Source organism: Amorphotheca resinae, assembly GCF_003019875.1.
Source record: "Amorphotheca resinae ATCC 22711 unplaced genomic scaffold M430scaffold_3, whole genome shotgun sequence".
Lineage (NCBI taxonomy): Eukaryota > Fungi > Ascomycota > Leotiomycetes > Helotiales > Amorphothecaceae > Amorphotheca > Amorphotheca resinae.
Window position 1 is genome coordinate 1,201,926 of NW_020194473.1, and position 18,397 is coordinate 1,220,322.

At 50.8% G+C, this 18,397-nt stretch overlaps 9 protein-coding genes across 9 annotated transcripts; 3 read left to right on the forward strand and 6 right to left on the reverse strand.

Annotated features, from left to right (window-relative positions):
- Positions 1–463: 463 nt before the first annotated feature.
- On the reverse strand, positions 464–1,419 carry M430DRAFT_213208 (hypothetical protein). The gene has a single exon (XM_024864496.1). The coding sequence runs from the start codon at positions 1,157–1,159 to the stop codon at positions 614–616; it is 546 nt and encodes a 181-aa protein (XP_024723149.1). The 5' UTR covers positions 1,160–1,419; the 3' UTR covers positions 464–613.
- On the reverse strand, positions 1,113–1,662 carry M430DRAFT_33689 (hypothetical protein). The gene has a single exon (XM_024866417.1). The coding sequence runs from the start codon at positions 1,616–1,618 to the stop codon at positions 1,172–1,174; it is 447 nt and encodes a 148-aa protein (XP_024723150.1). The 5' UTR covers positions 1,619–1,662; the 3' UTR covers positions 1,113–1,171.
- A 589-nt stretch (positions 1,663–2,251) lies between these two features.
- M430DRAFT_40306 (hypothetical protein) lies at positions 2,252–4,409 on the forward strand. The gene is made up of 5 exons (XM_024867384.1): positions 2,252–2,920; positions 3,008–3,088; positions 3,145–3,261; positions 3,335–3,385; positions 3,666–4,409. Exons 1-5 carry the CDS (start codon positions 2,737–2,739, stop codon positions 4,289–4,291), a joined length of 1,059 nt encoding a protein of 352 aa, XP_024723151.1. The 5' UTR covers positions 2,252–2,736; the 3' UTR covers positions 4,292–4,409.
- A 151-nt stretch (positions 4,410–4,560) lies between these two features.
- On the reverse strand, positions 4,561–5,493 carry M430DRAFT_135670 (hypothetical protein). The gene is made up of 3 exons (XM_024862416.1): positions 5,261–5,493; positions 5,066–5,157; positions 4,561–4,925 (listed from the first exon to the last, which is right to left on the reverse strand). Exons 1-3 carry the CDS (start codon positions 5,359–5,361, stop codon positions 4,798–4,800), a joined length of 321 nt encoding a protein of 106 aa, XP_024723152.1. The 5' UTR covers positions 5,362–5,493; the 3' UTR covers positions 4,561–4,797.
- A 503-nt stretch (positions 5,494–5,996) lies between these two features.
- M430DRAFT_26037 (hypothetical protein) lies at positions 5,997–9,688 on the forward strand (the record flags this gene model as incomplete). Its single annotated transcript, XM_024865334.1, has 4 exons — positions 5,997–7,983; positions 8,036–8,169; positions 8,217–8,227; positions 8,317–9,688. 4 exons carry the CDS (start codon positions 5,997–5,999, stop codon positions 9,686–9,688), a joined length of 3,504 nt encoding a protein of 1,167 aa, XP_024723153.1.
- A 1,204-nt stretch (positions 9,689–10,892) lies between these two features.
- Positions 10,893–12,136, reverse strand: M430DRAFT_17032 (hypothetical protein; the record flags this gene model as incomplete). The annotated part of the gene is made up of 4 exons (XM_024863586.1): positions 10,893–11,255; positions 11,321–11,572; positions 11,619–11,764; positions 11,818–12,136. The coding sequence occupies 4 exons, from the start codon at positions 12,134–12,136 to the stop codon at positions 10,893–10,895; spliced, it is 1,080 nt and encodes a 359-aa protein (XP_024723154.1).
- A 779-nt stretch (positions 12,137–12,915) lies between these two features.
- M430DRAFT_33694 (hypothetical protein) lies at positions 12,916–13,840 on the reverse strand (the record flags this gene model as incomplete). Its single annotated transcript, XM_024866418.1, has 3 exons — positions 13,377–13,840; positions 13,277–13,307; positions 12,916–13,219 (listed from the first exon to the last, which is right to left on the reverse strand). Exons 1-3 carry the CDS (start codon positions 13,405–13,407, stop codon positions 12,919–12,921), a joined length of 363 nt encoding a protein of 120 aa, XP_024723155.1. The 5' UTR covers positions 13,408–13,840.
- A 726-nt stretch (positions 13,841–14,566) lies between these two features.
- M430DRAFT_17034 (hypothetical protein) lies at positions 14,567–15,956 on the reverse strand (the record flags this gene model as incomplete). Its single annotated transcript, XM_024863587.1, has 5 exons — positions 14,567–14,626; positions 14,680–14,718; positions 14,771–14,887; positions 14,941–15,573; positions 15,651–15,956. 5 exons carry the CDS (start codon positions 15,954–15,956, stop codon positions 14,567–14,569), a joined length of 1,155 nt encoding a protein of 384 aa, XP_024723156.1.
- A 743-nt stretch (positions 15,957–16,699) lies between these two features.
- Positions 16,700–17,500, forward strand: M430DRAFT_40312 (hypothetical protein). The gene is made up of 2 exons (XM_024867385.1): positions 16,700–16,847; positions 16,898–17,500. Exons 1-2 carry the CDS (start codon positions 16,728–16,730, stop codon positions 17,321–17,323), a joined length of 546 nt encoding a protein of 181 aa, XP_024723157.1. The 5' UTR covers positions 16,700–16,727; the 3' UTR covers positions 17,324–17,500.
- Positions 17,501–18,397: the final 897 nt, after the last annotated feature.

Genomic DNA, 18,397 nt, shown 5'->3' on the forward strand with positions numbered 1-18,397 from the left:
TGGAGTTTGTAACAATGGGGAGGTTGGTGATCTGCCAGATCGGTCACTACGATGGGGCAACGGTAAATGCATAGCATTGCTGGTAGAATTCCAATAAAAACAAATACCAACCAGGCGGGCGTCTGGACTGTGATATAGCAGAGTGAGAACCAAAAATGGGATAGGAGGAGCTGCTCCCTTACAAATGGCCCATCCGGTAATGTTCCAAGAAGGAGATGCTAATCTCTGTACCACCAAGTGTCTGCATGATGCCCGGGGCGATCCGCTGCCTCGCCCCCACCACTTCGACCTTGATGCGGTTCCCCAAAGCATGGCCTACAGCGTACAGGCGGCATATAGGCGGCTCATGGGACCGGTTGCGTGCTGCAATGTTATTTACTCTGTATTGCCGGTGATGATCTTCTTTTTGCCTGCCGCTGCAGAAGTGGTTCGATCTTTCACTCTAGCAGAGAGCTATTATCCCCAATCTGATCAGGAACCGGTCACTGCTCGCATGGCCTAGGCAGCGAACAGCAGGCACTCATATATGTGTATGAATCGTAAGGGCTCTCGGTGCGGAACATATTCTCTTGGCCACCGACACAGCAACAGGGGATCCACGTTCTCGTCTCCATCAGTCTCCAGTCTTCAGGAAATCAGCATCGAGTAGTATTGTCCAGTTAACTGTCAAGGTAGGTGGTGGAGGACAGGTTGAAACAGACAAGCTTGAAGCACCACAAATATGAAACGAAGAACACGCAAGACAAGAGAGTGGTCGGCTGCAAGGATTCTTCCAGACAGTAACGTGGAGGCCTTTGGGGCGTCGGGGGGATATGCAGCCAATGCGATGCGGTTCCCGTGCACAGCCCGGAGATCCGAGGCATCCGACGATCTCAAAAGCCACCCAGTCACGGCGCGCGAGGGTGAGCGCGTCAGTACATACGACCCCCCTGGCGCCGCAACCTGTTTTTTCTACTGTACTACCTACTCGGTAGTAGTAGTTTCGACGGCAGGGAACCAGCCATGCATGACGAGTGCGTATTGGAATAATAATCGAAAGTTTGAAAGAGGTTGTGCCGCGCATGATGGCTAATAGTTGCGCCGACCGACAGGCGCAATGATACTCAGTTCTCGAGGCAATGAATGCACTTACAACGTTGCACCGTATGAACCCCCACATGTGCCTCTCCTCTTACGTCGTTGCAGCAGAGAAGAGTGCGTGTGCCCCGAACGTTCTCGAAGAGAGATAACAGAAAAGGGGAAGGTTCGGGTCTGGGGGGGATGGGGAGTAGTCGAATGGAGAGTTCGAGAGTAGTCGAGACGAGCTGACTCGAGGCTCAGGCGGCGAGGGGGGCGATGCGCTGTGACGTTGGCGGGTCGGCGACACGGTGTGTATAAATGGCACGACCGGGGGGGCCAATTGGCACAGACCGTGACTTACGTGCTGCTTATCATGGATCATCCTCACATGCACGGGGGATCGAGGGATATCGGGTATATCGATATGCGACGGGCGCCGAGCTACAGTCGCGGTTGACGGGAGAGTGACAGACAAGACGACCGAGGAGGAATAGCAGATGTTGGAGCACGGCGATTTATTGCCTGCGGGCTTGGGGCTGAGACGTCGAGCGAACATCATAATGAATATCAAAGGAAAATCCTCATCAGTAGTCCTGTGAATGTGTGTGTGTGATGGATCATGGATGAGAAAATAATACAGAAAAGGTACGGTGGTAATAGACAGAAAAGGTACCTTATATGGACAACTCCTAGCAATCGCCCCGTCTCCCACCGTCTCCCCTTCCCCTTCCCCTTCCCCTTCCCCTTCCCCCTCCCCCTCCCCTCCGCCCCTCCTGACAGGTGTGACGACCGCGGAGCAGCTTTACGCAGGCCGCCCCGTATTTAATTTTGGGGTTTTTATCATATATTTTTATGCCTGACGACTGACGTGCGCCGCAATGCGTAACCAAGCCTCCAGTCCCGGGCTAAAGTGAACCACAAATACGGAGTCTGGGGCAGCCGAGAACCTAAACAGCACACCTACACGGATCTCCCACGCACCGGTCCCTCCGTTATACCGCAGGCCTCGCCCGTACCCTTTACCCTTTTCCCTTTTTCTAGCAGCTCCCCAATGCCCAGTAGTAGCCAGATGCCGGTACCTTTTGTTGTCATACGTCCAGGCTATACATATCGTACCATACTACCCGTGCCTAGGTGCTTTACTACTTATGTAGATAGAGGAGCCCCCCTCCCCCTTCCCCCCCCCTTCTCCCCCCTTCCTGTCCCTCCAACTACCTTACACTACTACTCTCTCCATCCTCTCCACCTCTCCCGTCGCCCTGCCGCCTCTCTATCTTAATGCCTCTCCGTTCCCGTTGATCTTAATATTAATCCTTCCCTCGCGACGTCAACGCTCCATCGTATTTCCAGTCACTCGTTCCTGGACGTGCAGGCTCCCGACGTGTCGACGACCATCACTCGCTCTCATACCTACGGCCACTGTACTCTATCCTACGTACATACCTCCGTCCCCTTTTCATTGATCAGGCCCTGTTCCTCCTACCTCTCGACAAGAAAGATTCTCTGCCTCTTCAATTCGAGTTCTCCTCGCAAAACCCGAGGTGTCGTCACTGCCGCCTCCCCAGCCTCCGTGGCAACCCTCAGACAGATAAGAGACACTTAAACAACCAAACAACAACAACGATCGTTTAATCAAGATCAGTCAAGAGCCGTTACTATTACAGTCAGACCGTCAAGATGTCTACGGCGAATCCGGGACAGCGCCAGAGAGCGAAGAGCTCCTTCAGCTTCCGCTCGAATCACTCGGCGAAGAGCAGTGGCAGTAATAAGATCGACCTACACGAAACGCACGATGAGAAGGAGTCGAGAAGGCTCAATAGCAAAGCCGACCCGTCATTGGCCATCCATGAAGCCGAGCCATGTGAGTTCAATTCAATTCCCATCTGCGCGGAGCGCAATCATTCAAGGATGCTCTTCATGCGTATCCGAGACTGACACTCCGTCATAGCTGCCGTTGCAGCCAGCGTGAAGACATCATTGGCATCGATTCGGGCGATTCAACACCGCGATGCCCAGGGAAACCCCATTGGTTAGTCGATTCCCCCAGCGTCTGCCAAGTTGTCCGGACTAACTCGCTCTGGGTAGCCGACCCCGATCTATCGAATCCTACGCGCAGTCGATGGGAGAGACCGCTGGACACAATCCGCTCCTTCGAAGCGGCCATTGATGGAAATTATTCTAGGAAGCCATACTCGCGCTCAGGTGAGGCCTCCCTACGCTCTCAAGTGGAGCGCACCAATTGTATGATCGGAACGCTGACGTACGATCCTCACAGATTCTGCGGATTCATCATCGAATCACGGGCGCAGAAACAGCTACTATGGAGGTAATCTCATATTTTCTGATCCCGCATTTTTCTGCCGCACCTTTTTTTTACCCTGCGAAATAATCCTCAATTCCTGCGCGTAAACTCAAGAGGGGGCCAAACCAGCGTTCCTTGCCTGTGAACTACTTCGCAAGGTGGTGGTATTGCAGATTGGAATCTGCTGGTGAAGCTCTGGCATTCGATCCACGTGGGGATTGCCATCCCCGCCCATCGTGGGATTTATCTCGTTATCTTAGCTTCTTATCTTCATTAAATCAAGACGCTAATACGATTACTACAGGAACCCAAGTAACGACAGATGACAGATCTAAATCTTACCAGAATAGCTACTATGGTGGCCGTCCCCAGCCGCAGAGGTCAGAAAGCTCCTATATGGATGGCCGAAATGGCTACAACAACGGTGCAGAGAATGGCCGCAATGGATACTATCCCAACCGTGCTCGATACCCGCGAACTTCCTCCGAGCCGCACTTCAACAATGGCCAGGCTGGTGGTTATGCTGCGGCTCCGAATCAACAAGCATATGATAGTGCGACCACGGCGTCGGGAAGTGGGAGTTCTGGAGAGCATGCGGGCTATTCGACCGATCCTAGCAGTGAGAACACATCTGAAAGCTACGGATACGACGCTTATGGCGGCAATCCTCTCCAAGGCCAGGCTGAGCAATATGGTGCGAACGGAGCGCAGGCGCAAGGCTATGGATACCCAAACCAGGGACAACCGGCACTGTCACGGATGGAGAGTGCTGGGCCCAGGGTACCGATCAAGCTCGGATCGAGCAACGAGAGTGCCGCGTCCAACGTTCCCGCTCCCGTCGCCGCTCCCGCCGCCGCCCCTGCTGCGCCGCCGGCTGAAGAGAAGTCGCGCAAGGGCTGGTTCGGAAAACGTTTCAGCAAAAACTCGTGAGGTGATGCTTCCTCTGTGATATAAACGCTGAGGCTGGGTGTGGAGTTCTGGGAGAAATACGCAAGCGGGACGAGCTGGCCGGGGGTCCAAGTTCGATCGATGGTAATGGTCAATGGGGTGAATCCACGGGGATTCAAGGCTATAATTGGGTTAAAGAATGGATGGGAGGGGGAAATATCTCTGTTTATCTGCATTGATGGCGTATTATGGACCTCTCACGGCGTAATCCGTCACCGGTAAGGAGACGCTGGCTCAACTGTTGAATCTGTGGTAGATAACCTTAAGTTACTGCTGATAATTGCTCTACTCGAGAACACACTAGGTGGATACTCATACAGGATGGCGTCTATCAAGCCAGCTCAATGAACATTTTGCCTTCCTATATCCATCCTATTGTCTTTGATTCCCACTTCCCGATTGCTTCCATGACAATACATGATGATACAATACAATAGCCCCAACTGAGAGATCCTGGCTCCGATACATAAAATCAAAGAAGACTTAGACTACAACTTCTTCTTCTCCTTCCTCTCCCTAGCCTCACTCTGATCCTCCTTAAACGCCACGACGATGTACCCGATCAGCACGACATTCGCGACGATCGCGGCTGTTGCTCCAGCGAACGTGGAATTCCCTTGGATTTCTAGTTTAGCTAATTGTCTCTCTCTTGCCCTATTCATCTCCCGAACAGCATAGAAGATCATACATGATATATCATATTTAGAAAATCAAATGGAAGAAGAGAAAAGAAAGAGAGAGAAGATAGATAGATACCTCGAAACAGCAGATCCAGAGTCAGGAAATAGGCGCCCAGAGGGCAGACCACCATCGCTAGTGTGAAGCCGAGGAGCTTATAGATTACATGGCTGTTTTTTGGGGCGAAGTGTTAGAAACTCTGGGAAGATTTGGCGTCGGGACGTCGGATGTGGCTAAGGGAGGAGGAGGGAGATGGAGGGGAGAGAGACTCACGCGGGAACAGCAGGTGAGATATCGCTCTTTTCATCAGCAGCGGGGGCCGGGAAATCAGGCACGTCGGTTTCGTCCTTGGAGATGACACTCCGGGAGGCCATAGTGAATAGGTAGGTATTGTTCTGCTGTAATTGATTGTGCTTGTGAGGAGAGTGTAAGGTATTGTCGGGAGAGGTCTCAACTGTTGGTTGTATTGAATATGAAAGCACAATAGGATTATATATACAGTGATATGACAATTGATAAAGAGTACATATAATTATCCAAAAAGCAATTCAGATCCGCTGACTTCGCAGGCGCGGCGCGTAAAGTCAATTTCCTTAGCGCGAACTTTTGGCGACAAGCGGCGCGACCCTTCAGGCCCAGCCCTTGCTCCTCCATCTCGACATCACAGAGCCTTGCAGACAGGGCCCGTCCTGCTCTGCTCCCTCGAACCTTTTTCCTTGTGGATTGTTGCTTCTTGCGCAGATCTCAAATACGCACACGACGAGGCAAAAGCCTTGTTTCTGCGCGTTCTGAAAAGGGACGCGGTGGAAGTCCTTTCACGCTCTACTACTACTCTTTCACTGGCGCCGCGTGCAGCTCAATTCTCAGCGAAATCGCCACTACAACACAACGCCATATTCCCTGGTCTCTCTTTTCCAATTCGATCTTTCCCCACCTCTACATCTCTCTTCAAGGGGGGCTGCTACATGAAAAGCAAAAATCTCATGGTCATTAATACGATATTGCGAAGATGGCATCGAACTTGAAAAAAGCTTCCTCGCTGGTGCCCGATTCACCTGCGGTCAAGAGACAGAAGACTGCCTCTGGCTACAACAATACCGGCGGCACATACGATTCAGATGCTGACAGTGGCGATGAGTTGCTCGCCGACTATATCATCCCGGATACGCCTGCGCAAGACAGGTACGAGACGCAGCCTACGCAGATTATTGATAGATCGGCCCCGGTGCCTTCGAGCCCACTGGATGCTGCGAAGAACATTGTACAAGTCCCTGCCTCTTCTCCCTTGCAGAGCAGAGATGTCGAGGCCTCGAAGCCAGCTGTCGAGAAGCCAAAGCAGGATGCGGCTGCCTCGCCCGTGAAGAATCTGGCAAGCAGCATAGCCCCAGCTGGCACGATATTCAAGCCACCTTATAAGATGAAACCTCCTCCGACGAGAACTTACATCAACCTTGACGACGATGACGGGCCAACATTTCAGGGCGGAAGCTCAGATGTGGAAGATGATAGCGTGAATATTAGACCTTCGACATTCGTACCTCGGAGTGCTCTGGGTTCTTCTGGGGCTTCTCCGATTGCAAGACCGGTTAATGGCAACACCAAGTTTCAGAGCATTCTGGCTAATGCGGCTTACAAGCCCCCCGAGAAAGGCAAACCTTTTGCGGATTCGATGTCAATGGGCGGCAGTATAAAGAAACCGCAGACCCAGATGAAACCTGAGAGAGCCAGACCGGTTGAGGACATCCCCCTATCTTCGCTGGATCAGCAGACACAAGACAAGGTCAAGAGGCTCAAGACTGTTTTCCCTAACATCACGGTTCTCCATGCCTACAACACCCTCATGACTAGCAAGGGTAGTGTTGACGACGCTGTTGGGTTACTGTCCGATCAAGCAGAAGCTACTGTCATCTCAGATGACGAAATCGGAGGCTCACAGTCAGCGAAGAAGCAAGAGCCCCAGATGAAACGGGGTCTCAACGCACCTATTAACTCCATCAAAGACCGTTACTCCTCGACACAATCCTCCCAAAAGCCAACTGCTACTGCGACGCCTCCTCCGAAGCCGAAGAAGAGACTTATCCAAGGTCGCAGAAACCCTTCATCACCTGAAATAACTGCTGTATCATCACCTGCAAAATCAGAGTCGCAACCCGAACCTGTATTAATCGATGATTTTGATACGGACTCAGGTGTTGCCTCGGCCTCGGACGAGGACCCTGAGCTGAGCGTGCAAGTTTTGAAATACTTGAACACCTGTAAGGTTGAGGAACTGGTCGAGCTCACCAACACGACGAAGGCCAACGCGGAGGCGATGGTTGCTGCACGACCGTTTAAGAATCTGGATGCCGCAAGAAATGTGGCTAACCCCACGACATTGAAGAGTGGAAAGAAGAGCACGAAGGCGCCAATCGGCGACAAGATCGTTGATACGGCCATGGATATGTTCTCCGGCTATGAAGGTATAGATGCGCTCGTTGCCAAGTGTGAAAAACTTGGCAAGCCACTCGCCGAAGAGATGAGCAGATGGGGATTCGACGTCTATGGTGCTGCCAAAGATGGTGAACTCGAAATGACTTCATTCGATACTGAATTCAGCTCTCCACGCGACTCGGGAGTCGGGTCTCCAAGCGACGCCGCTGCTTCTCAGAATGACGATGCTGGCGATGACGACCTTAAGCTTGTTGGGAGCAAGAGGAAGAGAGGACATGTCAACTTCTTGAAGAAGCCCGAGATCATGGCCGATGATTGCATTCTGAAGGATTACCAGGTTGTTGGACTTAACTGGCTGGCATTGATGTACCGACGGGAGCTGAGCTGTATCTTGGCAGATGAGATGGGTCTAGGGAAAACTTGTCAGGTTATCTCGCTCCTCTCTCATCTCGTCGAGACGGGCAACAGAGGCCCCCATCTGGTTATCTGTCCCGGCTCAACCTTGGAAAACTGGCTGAGGGAGTTCCCGAAGTTCTCTCCTAAGCTGGCGGTCGAGCCGTACTATGGTGTGTTCCCCAGAGATCTACAACGTCTGATTCCTAAACTGATGAATTCTAGGTGCCCAGAAGGAGCGCGCAGAGATGGCTGAGAGTATCCTCGAGAGACGGGACAGCATCAATGTCATCGTGACAACATACGATCTCGCTGCGAAGAAGGAAGATAATAAGTTCTTGAGGCGCCTGAGACCTGATGTAAGTTCCTTCCCATGTTTATGTAGACCTTGACTAATCTTCTGTAGGTGTGTGTATAGTATGGAATCCTTTCTTTGTCACTTTGCTCCTGAGACATCCACCCCCCTACATTGCTCACGAAATAGTAATACTGACTATGGCTTGCAGTGACGAAGGCCACTATTTGAAAAACTTGAATTCTCAGAGATACCAAGGACTGGTCAGGATCCCGGCCAGATTCAAGCTCCTGCTCACCGGAACCCCACTTCAAAACAATCTTCAAGAGTTGGCCGCTCTTCTTGCATTCATCCTTCCTGAAGTCTTTATGGAACGTCAAGACGACTTGAATTATATCTTCAAGGCAAAAGCCACGACGAGAGATTCGAACCACGCAGCTCTCCTCTCCGCTCAACGAATCAGCCGAGCTAGATCTATGCTGACACCCTTCGTCCTCCGTCGTAAGAAGGCTCAGGTCCTGAAGCATCTACCGTCTAAAACCTCTCGAGTGGAATATTGTACCCTGCGCCCGGCCCAGAAGGAGATTTACGATGGCCACTTAGACCAAGCCCGCGAACGAGCCCGTATCCGCGTTGAGGGTGGCAAGGTCCCTAAGTCGGATGAGAATAATCCCTTGATGCAGCTGCGCAAGGCAGCCATTCACCCGCTGCTCTTCCGCCGTCACTTCACTAACGAGAAGATCGAGAAGATGGCGGATATCCTACGCAAAAACGAGCCGGTGAACTTTCCCGCCTCACACAAGCGCCATCACCTCATCGAGGAGATGCGGAACGGATCCGATTTCTGGCTCCATCAATGGTGTCTCGACTACCCGTGCATCTCGTCCTTCGACATCCCCGATCTCGCTTGGTTCGATTCCGGCAAAGTCGAGGCGATGATCAAGCTCGTGAAGCAGTACAAAGAGAATGGCGATCGGGTCTTGATCTTTTCGCAGTTCTCGCTGGTTCTTGATATCTTAGAAGCAGTGCTCAACTCCTCCCTGATCTCCTTCACCCGCATCGATGGCAGCACCCGGATTGACGAGCGCCAGTCGCTCATCGATACCTTCCGGGACGATGAGAGCATCACCGCCTTCCTCCTGACCACCAAAGCCGGAGGCACAGGCATCAACCTGATGTACGCGAACAAAGTCATCATCTTCGACGCCAGCTTCAACCCACAAGATGACAAGCAGGCAGAGAACCGCGCGCACCGTGTTGGCCAGACGCGCAACGTCGAGGTCGTCCGCCTCGTCACCCGCGGCACCGTCGAAGAGCAGATCCTCGCCCTCGGACAGAGCAAGCTCGTCCTCGACGGTAGGGTGGCAGGTGATGACGACGCTGCTGGCGAGGAAGCGGGCGAAAAGGCCGTCAGTAAAATGCTCCTCGAGGGCACCGGCATGACCGAGCCCGACGCTCACGTCTCGCCGGACCAAGAGGAGCAGTCTAAAGAGACTGTTGCACAGCCCAAACCCTCCTCCCCGCCGAGAAGCCAGCGCAAAAAGAGCTCTATTCTTGATATGCTCACGAAGAAAGGGAAGTAAAAAAACGAAGGGATGAGAAAAAAAGTTTGGTTCTGAAATGGAATGTTAGTCCTTGCGAGAGAGGAGTTGCGTCTATAGGAACGTGCGCTCTTTTTTGCCTTGTTGTCTAGAACCGTATTAGGTGATGGAAAACTTTGCAGTGGTATGGTATGGTATGATAAGATACAATACAATACGATACGAAATGGAATGGAATGGAATGGGATGCATAAGGTAGATAGATAGATGGATAGGCATGCATGCAGCGGTAGAGAAAGGAGAGATAGAGAGAGAGAGGATAGATGAGCATGATACGTACGATACAATACAATACAATACGATACCCGTTACGTTTTAGACAGACAAAACAGACAAGACAAGACATACGAATAGCTACCTAGATCTCTGTTGACTAGGTACCTAGGTAGAATAAGCGGATGAGATATTATAGTATAGATCTCACCAGTAATACACATACGAACGCTATTATTGCTTTTATCTCACTCTCCTCTCCTATCTTCTCCCATCTGTATCTGTATCTGAGATGATTTCATTCCATTCATCATATACATATATATATGATACTTTCTGATGTAATTTACGTATGCATTTCTTTGCCTTCCTTTCCCCGTTTTTGATTTCCCTTCTTCGGACCGTCTCCCTTTATCAGGTAACGTGTGTCCCCCGATCCAACTCGTCTTACGTAGGTAAGGTAGGTATCGATCGAGTTTTCTCTGCTTATTGCCTGCGGTGCTTGCTTGCCTTTTTCTTCTTTTCTTTCTTTCCTTCCTTTCTCGCATGCACTTCGATCAACTACCTATATACAACCCACCCAATCTATTTCTGCATCCATACCCCCCCTCCCTAGCAAGCCGCAAGATCAAGATCAGGGAAAAGAACCCCCATCAGAAAATTGAAAAAGAGGAAGCAAATAAAATACAAAGAAAGCTAGCCCAAGATCAGACAGTCTGGGTATAAAGCGCCTCCTACGCCTGCGATGGGACACATAAAAAAAAAAAGAACCGAGAGATTTCTCTTGTAACTTCCCGTGAGATGTTAATTGGGAAGGTGAGGTTTTCCTTTTCCTTCTTCCCTTCTTTCTTTCTTTCCTTCCCTTTCTTTTGATTTCCTCGGGAGCCAAGGAGGGAAGGCGGGAAAGGGTGTTTCAAACGTATAGGAGTATAAGGTAGATAGAGTGACAGATCTGATATCGCAGGTTCAGATTTCACTCCAGCAAAGCGTCACATTTCAAGCATGAGACTCTCTCGGTCCAGGTCTTGGGGCCTTCGCTATTACTCCGTAAATCCGTGATGGTGACCGTGGTATGGCTGCCTCCCTCTTCGGCGTTGATGTGCGCTGCGAATTTCCCTTTCCAGGGCTTGCGGCCCGTCTTGGTTTTCCGGCCGTTGGTTTTGGCGGGGGCGGCGTCTTCGGCCTCAGGCCCTAGCAGGCGCTCGCAGGTTTTGGTGAGGATGGAGTCGAGGAGGCACTCTTCATGTAGCCAGACTTTGCAGTCGGGGTTGTCGCAGATTAGCATGGGTATTTCGGGGTTGAAGTAGCCGTCGCAGATACAGTGTTTGCGTAGGGCCTGAGATGACGATATCGTTAGTTAAGTTGTCAAGAATGCCTGAGCTGAGGGAGGGGGATGCTTACAGATAGTTCTTGGGTCTCGCGGCAGAAGGTTTGGCGCCAGTATAGCTTCGAGGTCAGGTTGTCGTCCTCTTCCTTCCAATGTTCGACGTCGGCCTTGCCGGCGAACGACAATACGTCAAGCACTTCCATGTAATTCGAGGCTATCAACTCGTGGCTGCCGTGGTATTTCCGCTGTCCTGAGATGGAGTTCACGGTATCTGTGGTCTTAGTTTTCGGTGGCGGGAGTTCTTCAGGCCAATACATCCAGGCAACCTGAGTGGTCAATAATGCCTTTCGCAAACAGTAGAAGCTCACTTACCAGCGCGTATACGTGTTGTGGATTTATCGCTCTGACTTGTAGAATCCTCGCGACCCAGAAGTCCTTGTCGCGTTCGACGTTGCCCTTAGGGGTGTCTTCCCCCCTCACGTACACAAAGTGGTGATTCTTATACGTCTCGCCCTGGACTACAAACAAATTAGCAACCGCGCACACAAGAAATTCATGAATTACAACTCACTAATGAAGTTATTGTACTTCTTCATGGCATCCCACTCCTTGAACGGCGTGACCGTGTAGTGTTGGTCCAGCTCGCCCTTCTTGGCCGCGCCCTTGGCCACGAATGGCGATTCTTGGAACTCCGCGTGATTTACCAGCTCCTGCTCCTTCTTGCTGAGCTTCCGCTTCGAGTTCATCTGCGGGTAGTGCACCGTGAAAGGTACCTTGCCCGTGATATCCGCGGGCGTCGCGGACCGTGACGCTGGCGTCTCTGAGTTCTTTACCCGCTTGGCTGATTTCTCTTCCGCCTGTAAGGCAGCGAGCCCATGCTTGGGTGCCATGACGGCAGGAGTCTGTCACACGGTCTGGATTTTGATCCGCGAAGGGGCGATGTAGAGGGATATCAACAGAGTGTGTCGCACTTCGCCTCGAGCGCTATTATGGTTAATGATGCCTGCAGGCCAATGGCAGACGAGATTGTTTCTCGCAGATGATGACAGACAGTGCTGACTTCTCGCAAACTGTGGACGAGGTGGCGGTAACAGTGGCCAGGTAGATGTCGTGTCGCGGGTTGTCGCCGTGTCTCTGACCAGTTAAAGGACGCGTAGTTAAAAGCGCAAAGATTCGTGTGGTAAGTAGCAGAGTGAGAAGATTGAAGATTTCAAAGGATCGACTCGAAAGAAACGCGCCAGAGACGGAGCGCGTAGATGGTGCAAGTGCCTGGGTAGTCACCTTCACTATCGTTCCTGGTCCAGCGATGTATTTCTGGCCTTGCTTACGTAATTGCGTATATATTTCCTGGTGTTTTCTCTTCTAGCATAAGGTACCTTAGGGACTGGTGTATAGTGTCAGAAACACAATACATGTCTGTCGCTCTTTAACTACGGGATTCTGCCTCTCGTTACATTGACTTTATATAGGGCAACCCATTATTCTTATTGCATGTATATTATTGATCATCGCCGTCCGACAATATTAGACAAAATCGTGGTATCAAGCAGCCGCAACCCTCCAACTCCCCCTTGCTATACTTTGACTTCATTCCTTTACTCATCCCGCGCACCTGGCACATTACCCGCAGCACTTATTCGCAATAGCTATCCACAGCACTCATCCAACGCTCCTACGAGGACGACTTCTTCCTGAACAGCATCTTCTTCAGCTTATCCGCCAGGCCTTCCGGGTGCTTTCGCGTTTGCTCCGACCCAATATGCACATTCCCCTCTCCGCCTCTTCCGGTGTGGAAGTTCTCGCCCTCCATGCTAGGTCGCAGCGCAACCTCGGGGATCGCGATTTCGTCTTTGCGCTCCGTCGCTTTGACGTGGGGGGACCCGATGTTGGCTACCCCGCCGCGACCAGTGCTGAAGGCTCCATCGCCATGGTCGCCGACGACTCCCTCGCGCACAACCTCGCCGTCGCCGTACCTGCGAGCCTGTTAGATCTATGCGGTTTGGGGTTGGGGGAAGAGCGGATGCGCGCACGGTGTGTTATCAACGCTAATGTTCCCGGCTCCTGTTTGCGATGTGTTATCAGTCACGACTCTTTGCGCTTGAAGGCTTGATAAGTAGAAGGGAGACATACCTCCACGGCCGTGACTGACTTCTTCGCTCATTGTTGTGGCTCTCGAATAATTTGTTGCGACGCCTGGCAGTTGGTGGTTTTGCTACCTTATCGATTCGCGGGATCTCTTTATGTATCTCTAGGCGCCGCGGAAAAAGGGGACAATGAAAGAGGGGAAAGAAAAGAAGAAAATCTCTGCGCGAGAGAATGATCTCGCACGTCAGGGCTGATAGGCTTCCCGCACGTAATCCAGGTAGGGTAAGGTAAGGTACCAGTCAGAAAAGATGGATCAAGCCGCAAGAAAGCAATAATAACGAGGGTTGTCTTGGCTTCCTGTCCTGACTGACTCCTGGCTAGTGCCTGCAATCGGCGATCGCTCTGGATGGGAGACAACGGGGAGATTGATTGGCTGGGACAGGCGATAGACGCAGTGGAAGGTATCGGGGATATCGAATTCTATCGAAGCAATGTGTTTTGATCTCACACTATTCTTGTATGCGATGCTGCTGATCGACCTATGAGATAAGACCCCATTCTTGCGCAGTCAAGATGGGCAATCTGGGATCCGCGTGTTATGACGCCAGTTCCTACGATCAGGCACGCACATGCTCAGGCACTCAGGCACTAAGGCATCAACGCGCCATGCAGGCCGGAAGAAGCCGTCCCTTGTAGAAGTCTAGAAGGAAAGTCATTCCGAGAGATAACGGATAAGGAGGCTTTATCTCGGGTTCCGCCGTCACGACGTGCAATATATTGTAAACATATTATTTTAAGTGCTGTTTTAAGCTGTTGTATAAGTTGCTTTTAGGTCCTATTTGACGTGTTTAAGTAAGGTAAGGTAGCTCTCGTTAGGCTCTTTCATCCGGGCTGTTTAATGTACTGTTTCGAGCTTTTGTTATTTGGGCTGTTTTTTAGGTGCTATTTAATGTGTTCGAGCAGCTCTTATCAGACTGGCAATTGAATTGGTGATTAAACTAGTAATTGAACTAAGAATTAAACTGATAACTGAACTACTATTTGTCAAGCAGAAAATCAACCTGTTACGAGTCTTTACTATATCTAGTTTACTATACGAATCGTATGTAAACAAAGATCGTGGATGGTTTTAGAGGGGGGATGTAGCGATGTATAGCTAGCCACATTATTCATAACTCAATATTCATACGAAATCACAGTACGCTTTCCTTTCTTGCCTCACTCAAAGGACCTACCTAGGTCTTTTGCGGCGTTCCTCCGGTCGTCGGCAGCCCCATAAAAACTTTGAAGTAATCCTGAAATGGTCATTAGAACACACCTGAAATCGGCGGGGAAGAGCAGAGCTTACATAGGTGAGCCATTGCAATCCAGTCAGTGTCCCGACCATCTGTGATCTAGATCAGCATGCCAGAAGAACAATGGCTGAGAGGGAAACATACCGCTATACGCACGGGAAGACCGTTCCACAGTCCTGCGTACCCAATCTCCTTGTAGATGCGGTTTATAGCAGCTCCGAAAGCTTCCCCGGGTAGACGGTTGGCATTGAGCTTGGAGACCTGATTCAACTTAGCTCCACCTCAAACAATGCACCTCAGAAATCGTGACTTACCATAACATCAGCTGGGTGGCTGACAAGAGCACAGAGGATACCAGCAAGATAGCCACTAGTAAAGGAAACGGCAATCTGAGCGGGCTTGCCGTAATCAGACTTCTTGCCAGGAAGACGCTCATATATCATCTCCACAATGGTCTCAAAAGATGCGAACTTCATCATTGTATACGGGATTTGACGTCCCCAAAGAGGATACAAACCCTTGTATAGTCCAGCATAGCCTTCCTTGCCGAGAATAGTGTTGATACCGGCGAAAGTTCCAGTCGCAAATGGCGGGATGGTGGTCTGCATGCGAACCTTGACAGCTTCGAATGGGCAGAGCGCAACGTCTGCAATGAATTCGGCAGAGGCACTGGCCGTCAGGTAGACCGAGGTCTTGTATTTGTGGGCCGTCTCAAGTCCTAGAAGATCAGAGTACCACTTCTTGAAGAACTCATAGCCTCCATACTTGAAGGCTCCTTGAGCAGAGTATCCGAAGAAGGTTGGGCTCCATCCGGTGTAGATACCACGGAGGCCTTCTGCTCGGCCAATCTTGCCCCAAGCTTGGAAGTTGCCAGTGTACATCTTTGGGTCAACCTGGCGACGACATTTGACCAGATCAAGGGGTGTGACAGCGGTATGGGTGAGGCCCTTATGACTGTCAGAAAAGTACGGATCCACAATGTACAATGATATAGGCTAGGAAAGCCAACACAGAAGACACTCACACAAGCAAGCAGTCCTCCATAAGTACATGCTGCATAGTAACTGGGGGAATACAATTCAATACCACCAGTCTTGGCTTGAGCTTTCGCACTAGCCTTCTCGAATTCTTTAGTAGCTTCTGCACTCAAAGCATTGGCCTTGTCCTTCGCATCATCCACGACTGACCACGTCGTATACAATTCAGACCGAGCCTGAAGAGGCGTGCGTTTAGCACCATCCGTCAGCCGGGACTTCGGAGTATCCAAATGTCGACCGAAGGTCGGATGGGACACATTATGAAGAGTGTCCTGGGAAGGAAATAGAGGCATTTTGTAAGAATTCTGAATATCAGTGACAATTGTCAGTTGGGAAATGGATTGACCAAAACAAGGCAAAAGATGACAAGTATTCCCGGAGAATTGATCAAGATCCGTTTCAACTTCTTGATTCAGCAATGATCACGAAGGGCCCCTGAAAGACAAATGATGAGAGGTAACCATGCTGGTCACATACGTGCGGGTCGTATCCGAGCAGACAATGACGAGACCAACGCTCTCTGACCAACGCTCTCTGAAGATAAGAATCACCTGAGATTGATAAAAGATCAGTTGAGACACGAGCAGCAGCACGCAATACTCTCTCTGTGTACAAGAGGAGGAGATGGTGGCGTTACGAGTGGTGCTCAGCTTGATACTGATGTTGATGTACGGATGATAATGCGGGGCAAGCTTCGCCCTACAACCTTGAGCTTCTAGAGCCCGGGCAATCAAGCGAGGATATGACGTCGCTGGGATGATGCACACAACACTGGTTGTTCACGACAGAAGAGATAAAAGAGGTATATAGACGTATATATTCGTGTACCATACATGTGCTAGGTATTCATACAGATATTGTATGATGGCGTCTTTTCACAGTTGTCTTGCTGCATAATGGCAGCATGAGTGATTAGTGATCCACCAATCAGGATCCTCGCTATGGCCTGAGGCATCAAGAATCCCCTCGCCCCTCTCAAGTCTGGAAGCCGCCTCACAAAAGCAAGACGAACTGCATATTTACACTCTACATAGCCCTGCAATTAAACCTCACGTTGGCCAACCATGTCTGCGACGGTGTCAAACTCAATTCCAGTTGGGAGCAACAATGTTGCCTCCAGGATGGCAGAAATTGCCTCATCGTCAGATGCCACCCTTTCCAAGTGGTCAAGCAGATATAGAGGGGTAAGTCTCCAGATCCCTTGCCTGACGCTCCAGTACTGACGGCCTCCCAGGCGACGGTAGAAGACCTGGATCCTCCATCCGCCCTGTCCTGTAATCCCACCGACCCCATATCGCACGCGCTGCTCGCAGCCTACGAACGGGACTATACGCACCTGACTGTTGTTTCGGCCCAGAACCGCGCACTCCTCGGCTACCTCTCGATCCCGCACCTGCGGATCCTCCTGGATACAGGCAAGGTGAAGGAGACGGACGAGGTGAGCAAGGCGATGATTAAGTTCCGGAGACGGGGCAGGGTCTACCAAGTCATCACGATGGACACGCCACTAGAAGAGCTAGAGCTGTTCTTCAACGGCGGCGTGAACGGGGAGAATGGCAAGCAGGAATTTGCGGTAGTGACAGATGAGAAGAGGAGATTCGTTTTGGGAGTCGCTACGAGAGCGGATTTGGAGGAGTTCGCGCGGAGGAGACCCGCGTGATGCTTGATTCGGAGCTTGATTTACATGTTTGGCGGTCGTGGAGTTTGGGGATCTAGAGGATGCATTGTTCTCTGTTGCATATAATGGAAGGCTAGCACTGCTGGCGTTGGGATTTTCCATTGGATTGATCTCGTACGGGAATGTAGAGCAAGGCTCAACGTTCAAGACTTTGGCATCTCAAATAATGGGCTGTTCAACCAGCTATGAGGATCGATTGAAGGATTCTTAGTATTAGAATCTACGAAACAAAGTTAAAAATTTCTCCAAAGGCTCTGCGATCAGGGACCAAGTATCTTTTCCCTCGTGTCTTTATGAGTCATTGGCTCCAACTGCCAGATTACGGAGCATGTTGAGAGTTGAACGAATTCGACGCCAAAAAGTCACCCCTCGACGCACCAAATTTCACTGCGTCGCATATTCCTCAGATTACCAGCTTCAAAACCATCATTTCCAACCCTCGACCTAAACTTTGGACGTCAATGGTTAACAGAGGATGACGAGCAACGGGGAGAGCATGAAAAGGAGACTGGTCCACCCTATCGTACCGCGATCCAAGACCCCACCAGCTTGTGTATCCAGTACAAAATATTGAGTATCTGAGGTCGGCCAGCCCCGATACTGACATTGTTGAGTATCGGCATCTTCCAAGTCTTGCCATGCAGGTCTCGCCTCATGCAGAGTATCCCGGAATCTCAAGCTGCAGCTGCCCTATCACGATCATATGCTTTTCGGCCCGTATGTGTTCTCAGCTGGTCCTTCTTCCTGGCAAGGCGGGACACGCTGGCCGGATGCCTCCAATCTGCTGGAGAAGACCTCTCAGCCAGCCCACCGGGGGGCCTTCTCCCAAAAAAGAAAAGAAACCCCTACCGTCCCTACCATACCCCTCTTATAAATCTAGAACCTCAAGTCGTGTTCCCATCGAAGTACACCCTCTAAAGCATCAAGATGAGCGTCTGTGTCGGCAATGCTTCAGAGGGGCTGTGAAACCCTAGGACTTGTGCACAATTGACTTGCCGGGCGGATCAACAGCTAGTAAAGTACTGCAACATAGTACATTGAAATCAGTATCTCGAG

Coding starts and splice junctions, on each gene's coding strand:
- M430DRAFT_33689 (XM_024866417.1), bottom strand. CDS start 1,618: ATGATGTTCGCTCGACGTCTCAGCCCCAAGCCCGCAGGCAATAAATCG.
- M430DRAFT_213208 (XM_024864496.1), bottom strand. CDS start 1,159: ATGTGGGGGTTCATACGGTGCAACGTTGTAAGTGCATTCATTGCCTCG.
- M430DRAFT_135670 (XM_024862416.1), bottom strand. CDS start 5,361: ATGGCCTCCCGGAGTGTCATCTCCAAGGACGAAACCGACGTGCCTGAT. Junction 5,158..5,260: donor ATCTCACCTGCTGTTCCCGC/GTGAGTCTCTCT, acceptor CCCAAAAAACAG/CCATGTAATCTATAAGCTCC. Junction 4,926..5,065: donor TCTGGATCTGCTGTTTCGAG/GTATCTATCTAT, acceptor TAGAAATCCAAG/GGAATTCCACGTTCGCTGGA.
- M430DRAFT_40306 (XM_024867384.1), top strand. CDS start 2,737: ATGTCTACGGCGAATCCGGGACAGCGCCAGAGAGCGAAGAGCTCCTTC. Junction 2,921..3,007: donor CATCCATGAAGCCGAGCCAT/GTGAGTTCAATT, acceptor ACTCCGTCATAG/CTGCCGTTGCAGCCAGCGTG. Junction 3,386..3,665: donor CAGAAACAGCTACTATGGAG/GTAATCTCATAT, acceptor CGATTACTACAG/GAACCCAAGTAACGACAGAT.
- M430DRAFT_40312 (XM_024867385.1), top strand. CDS start 16,728: ATGTCTGCGACGGTGTCAAACTCAATTCCAGTTGGGAGCAACAATGTT. Junction 16,848..16,897: donor GGTCAAGCAGATATAGAGGG/GTAAGTCTCCAG, acceptor ACGGCCTCCCAG/GCGACGGTAGAAGACCTGGA.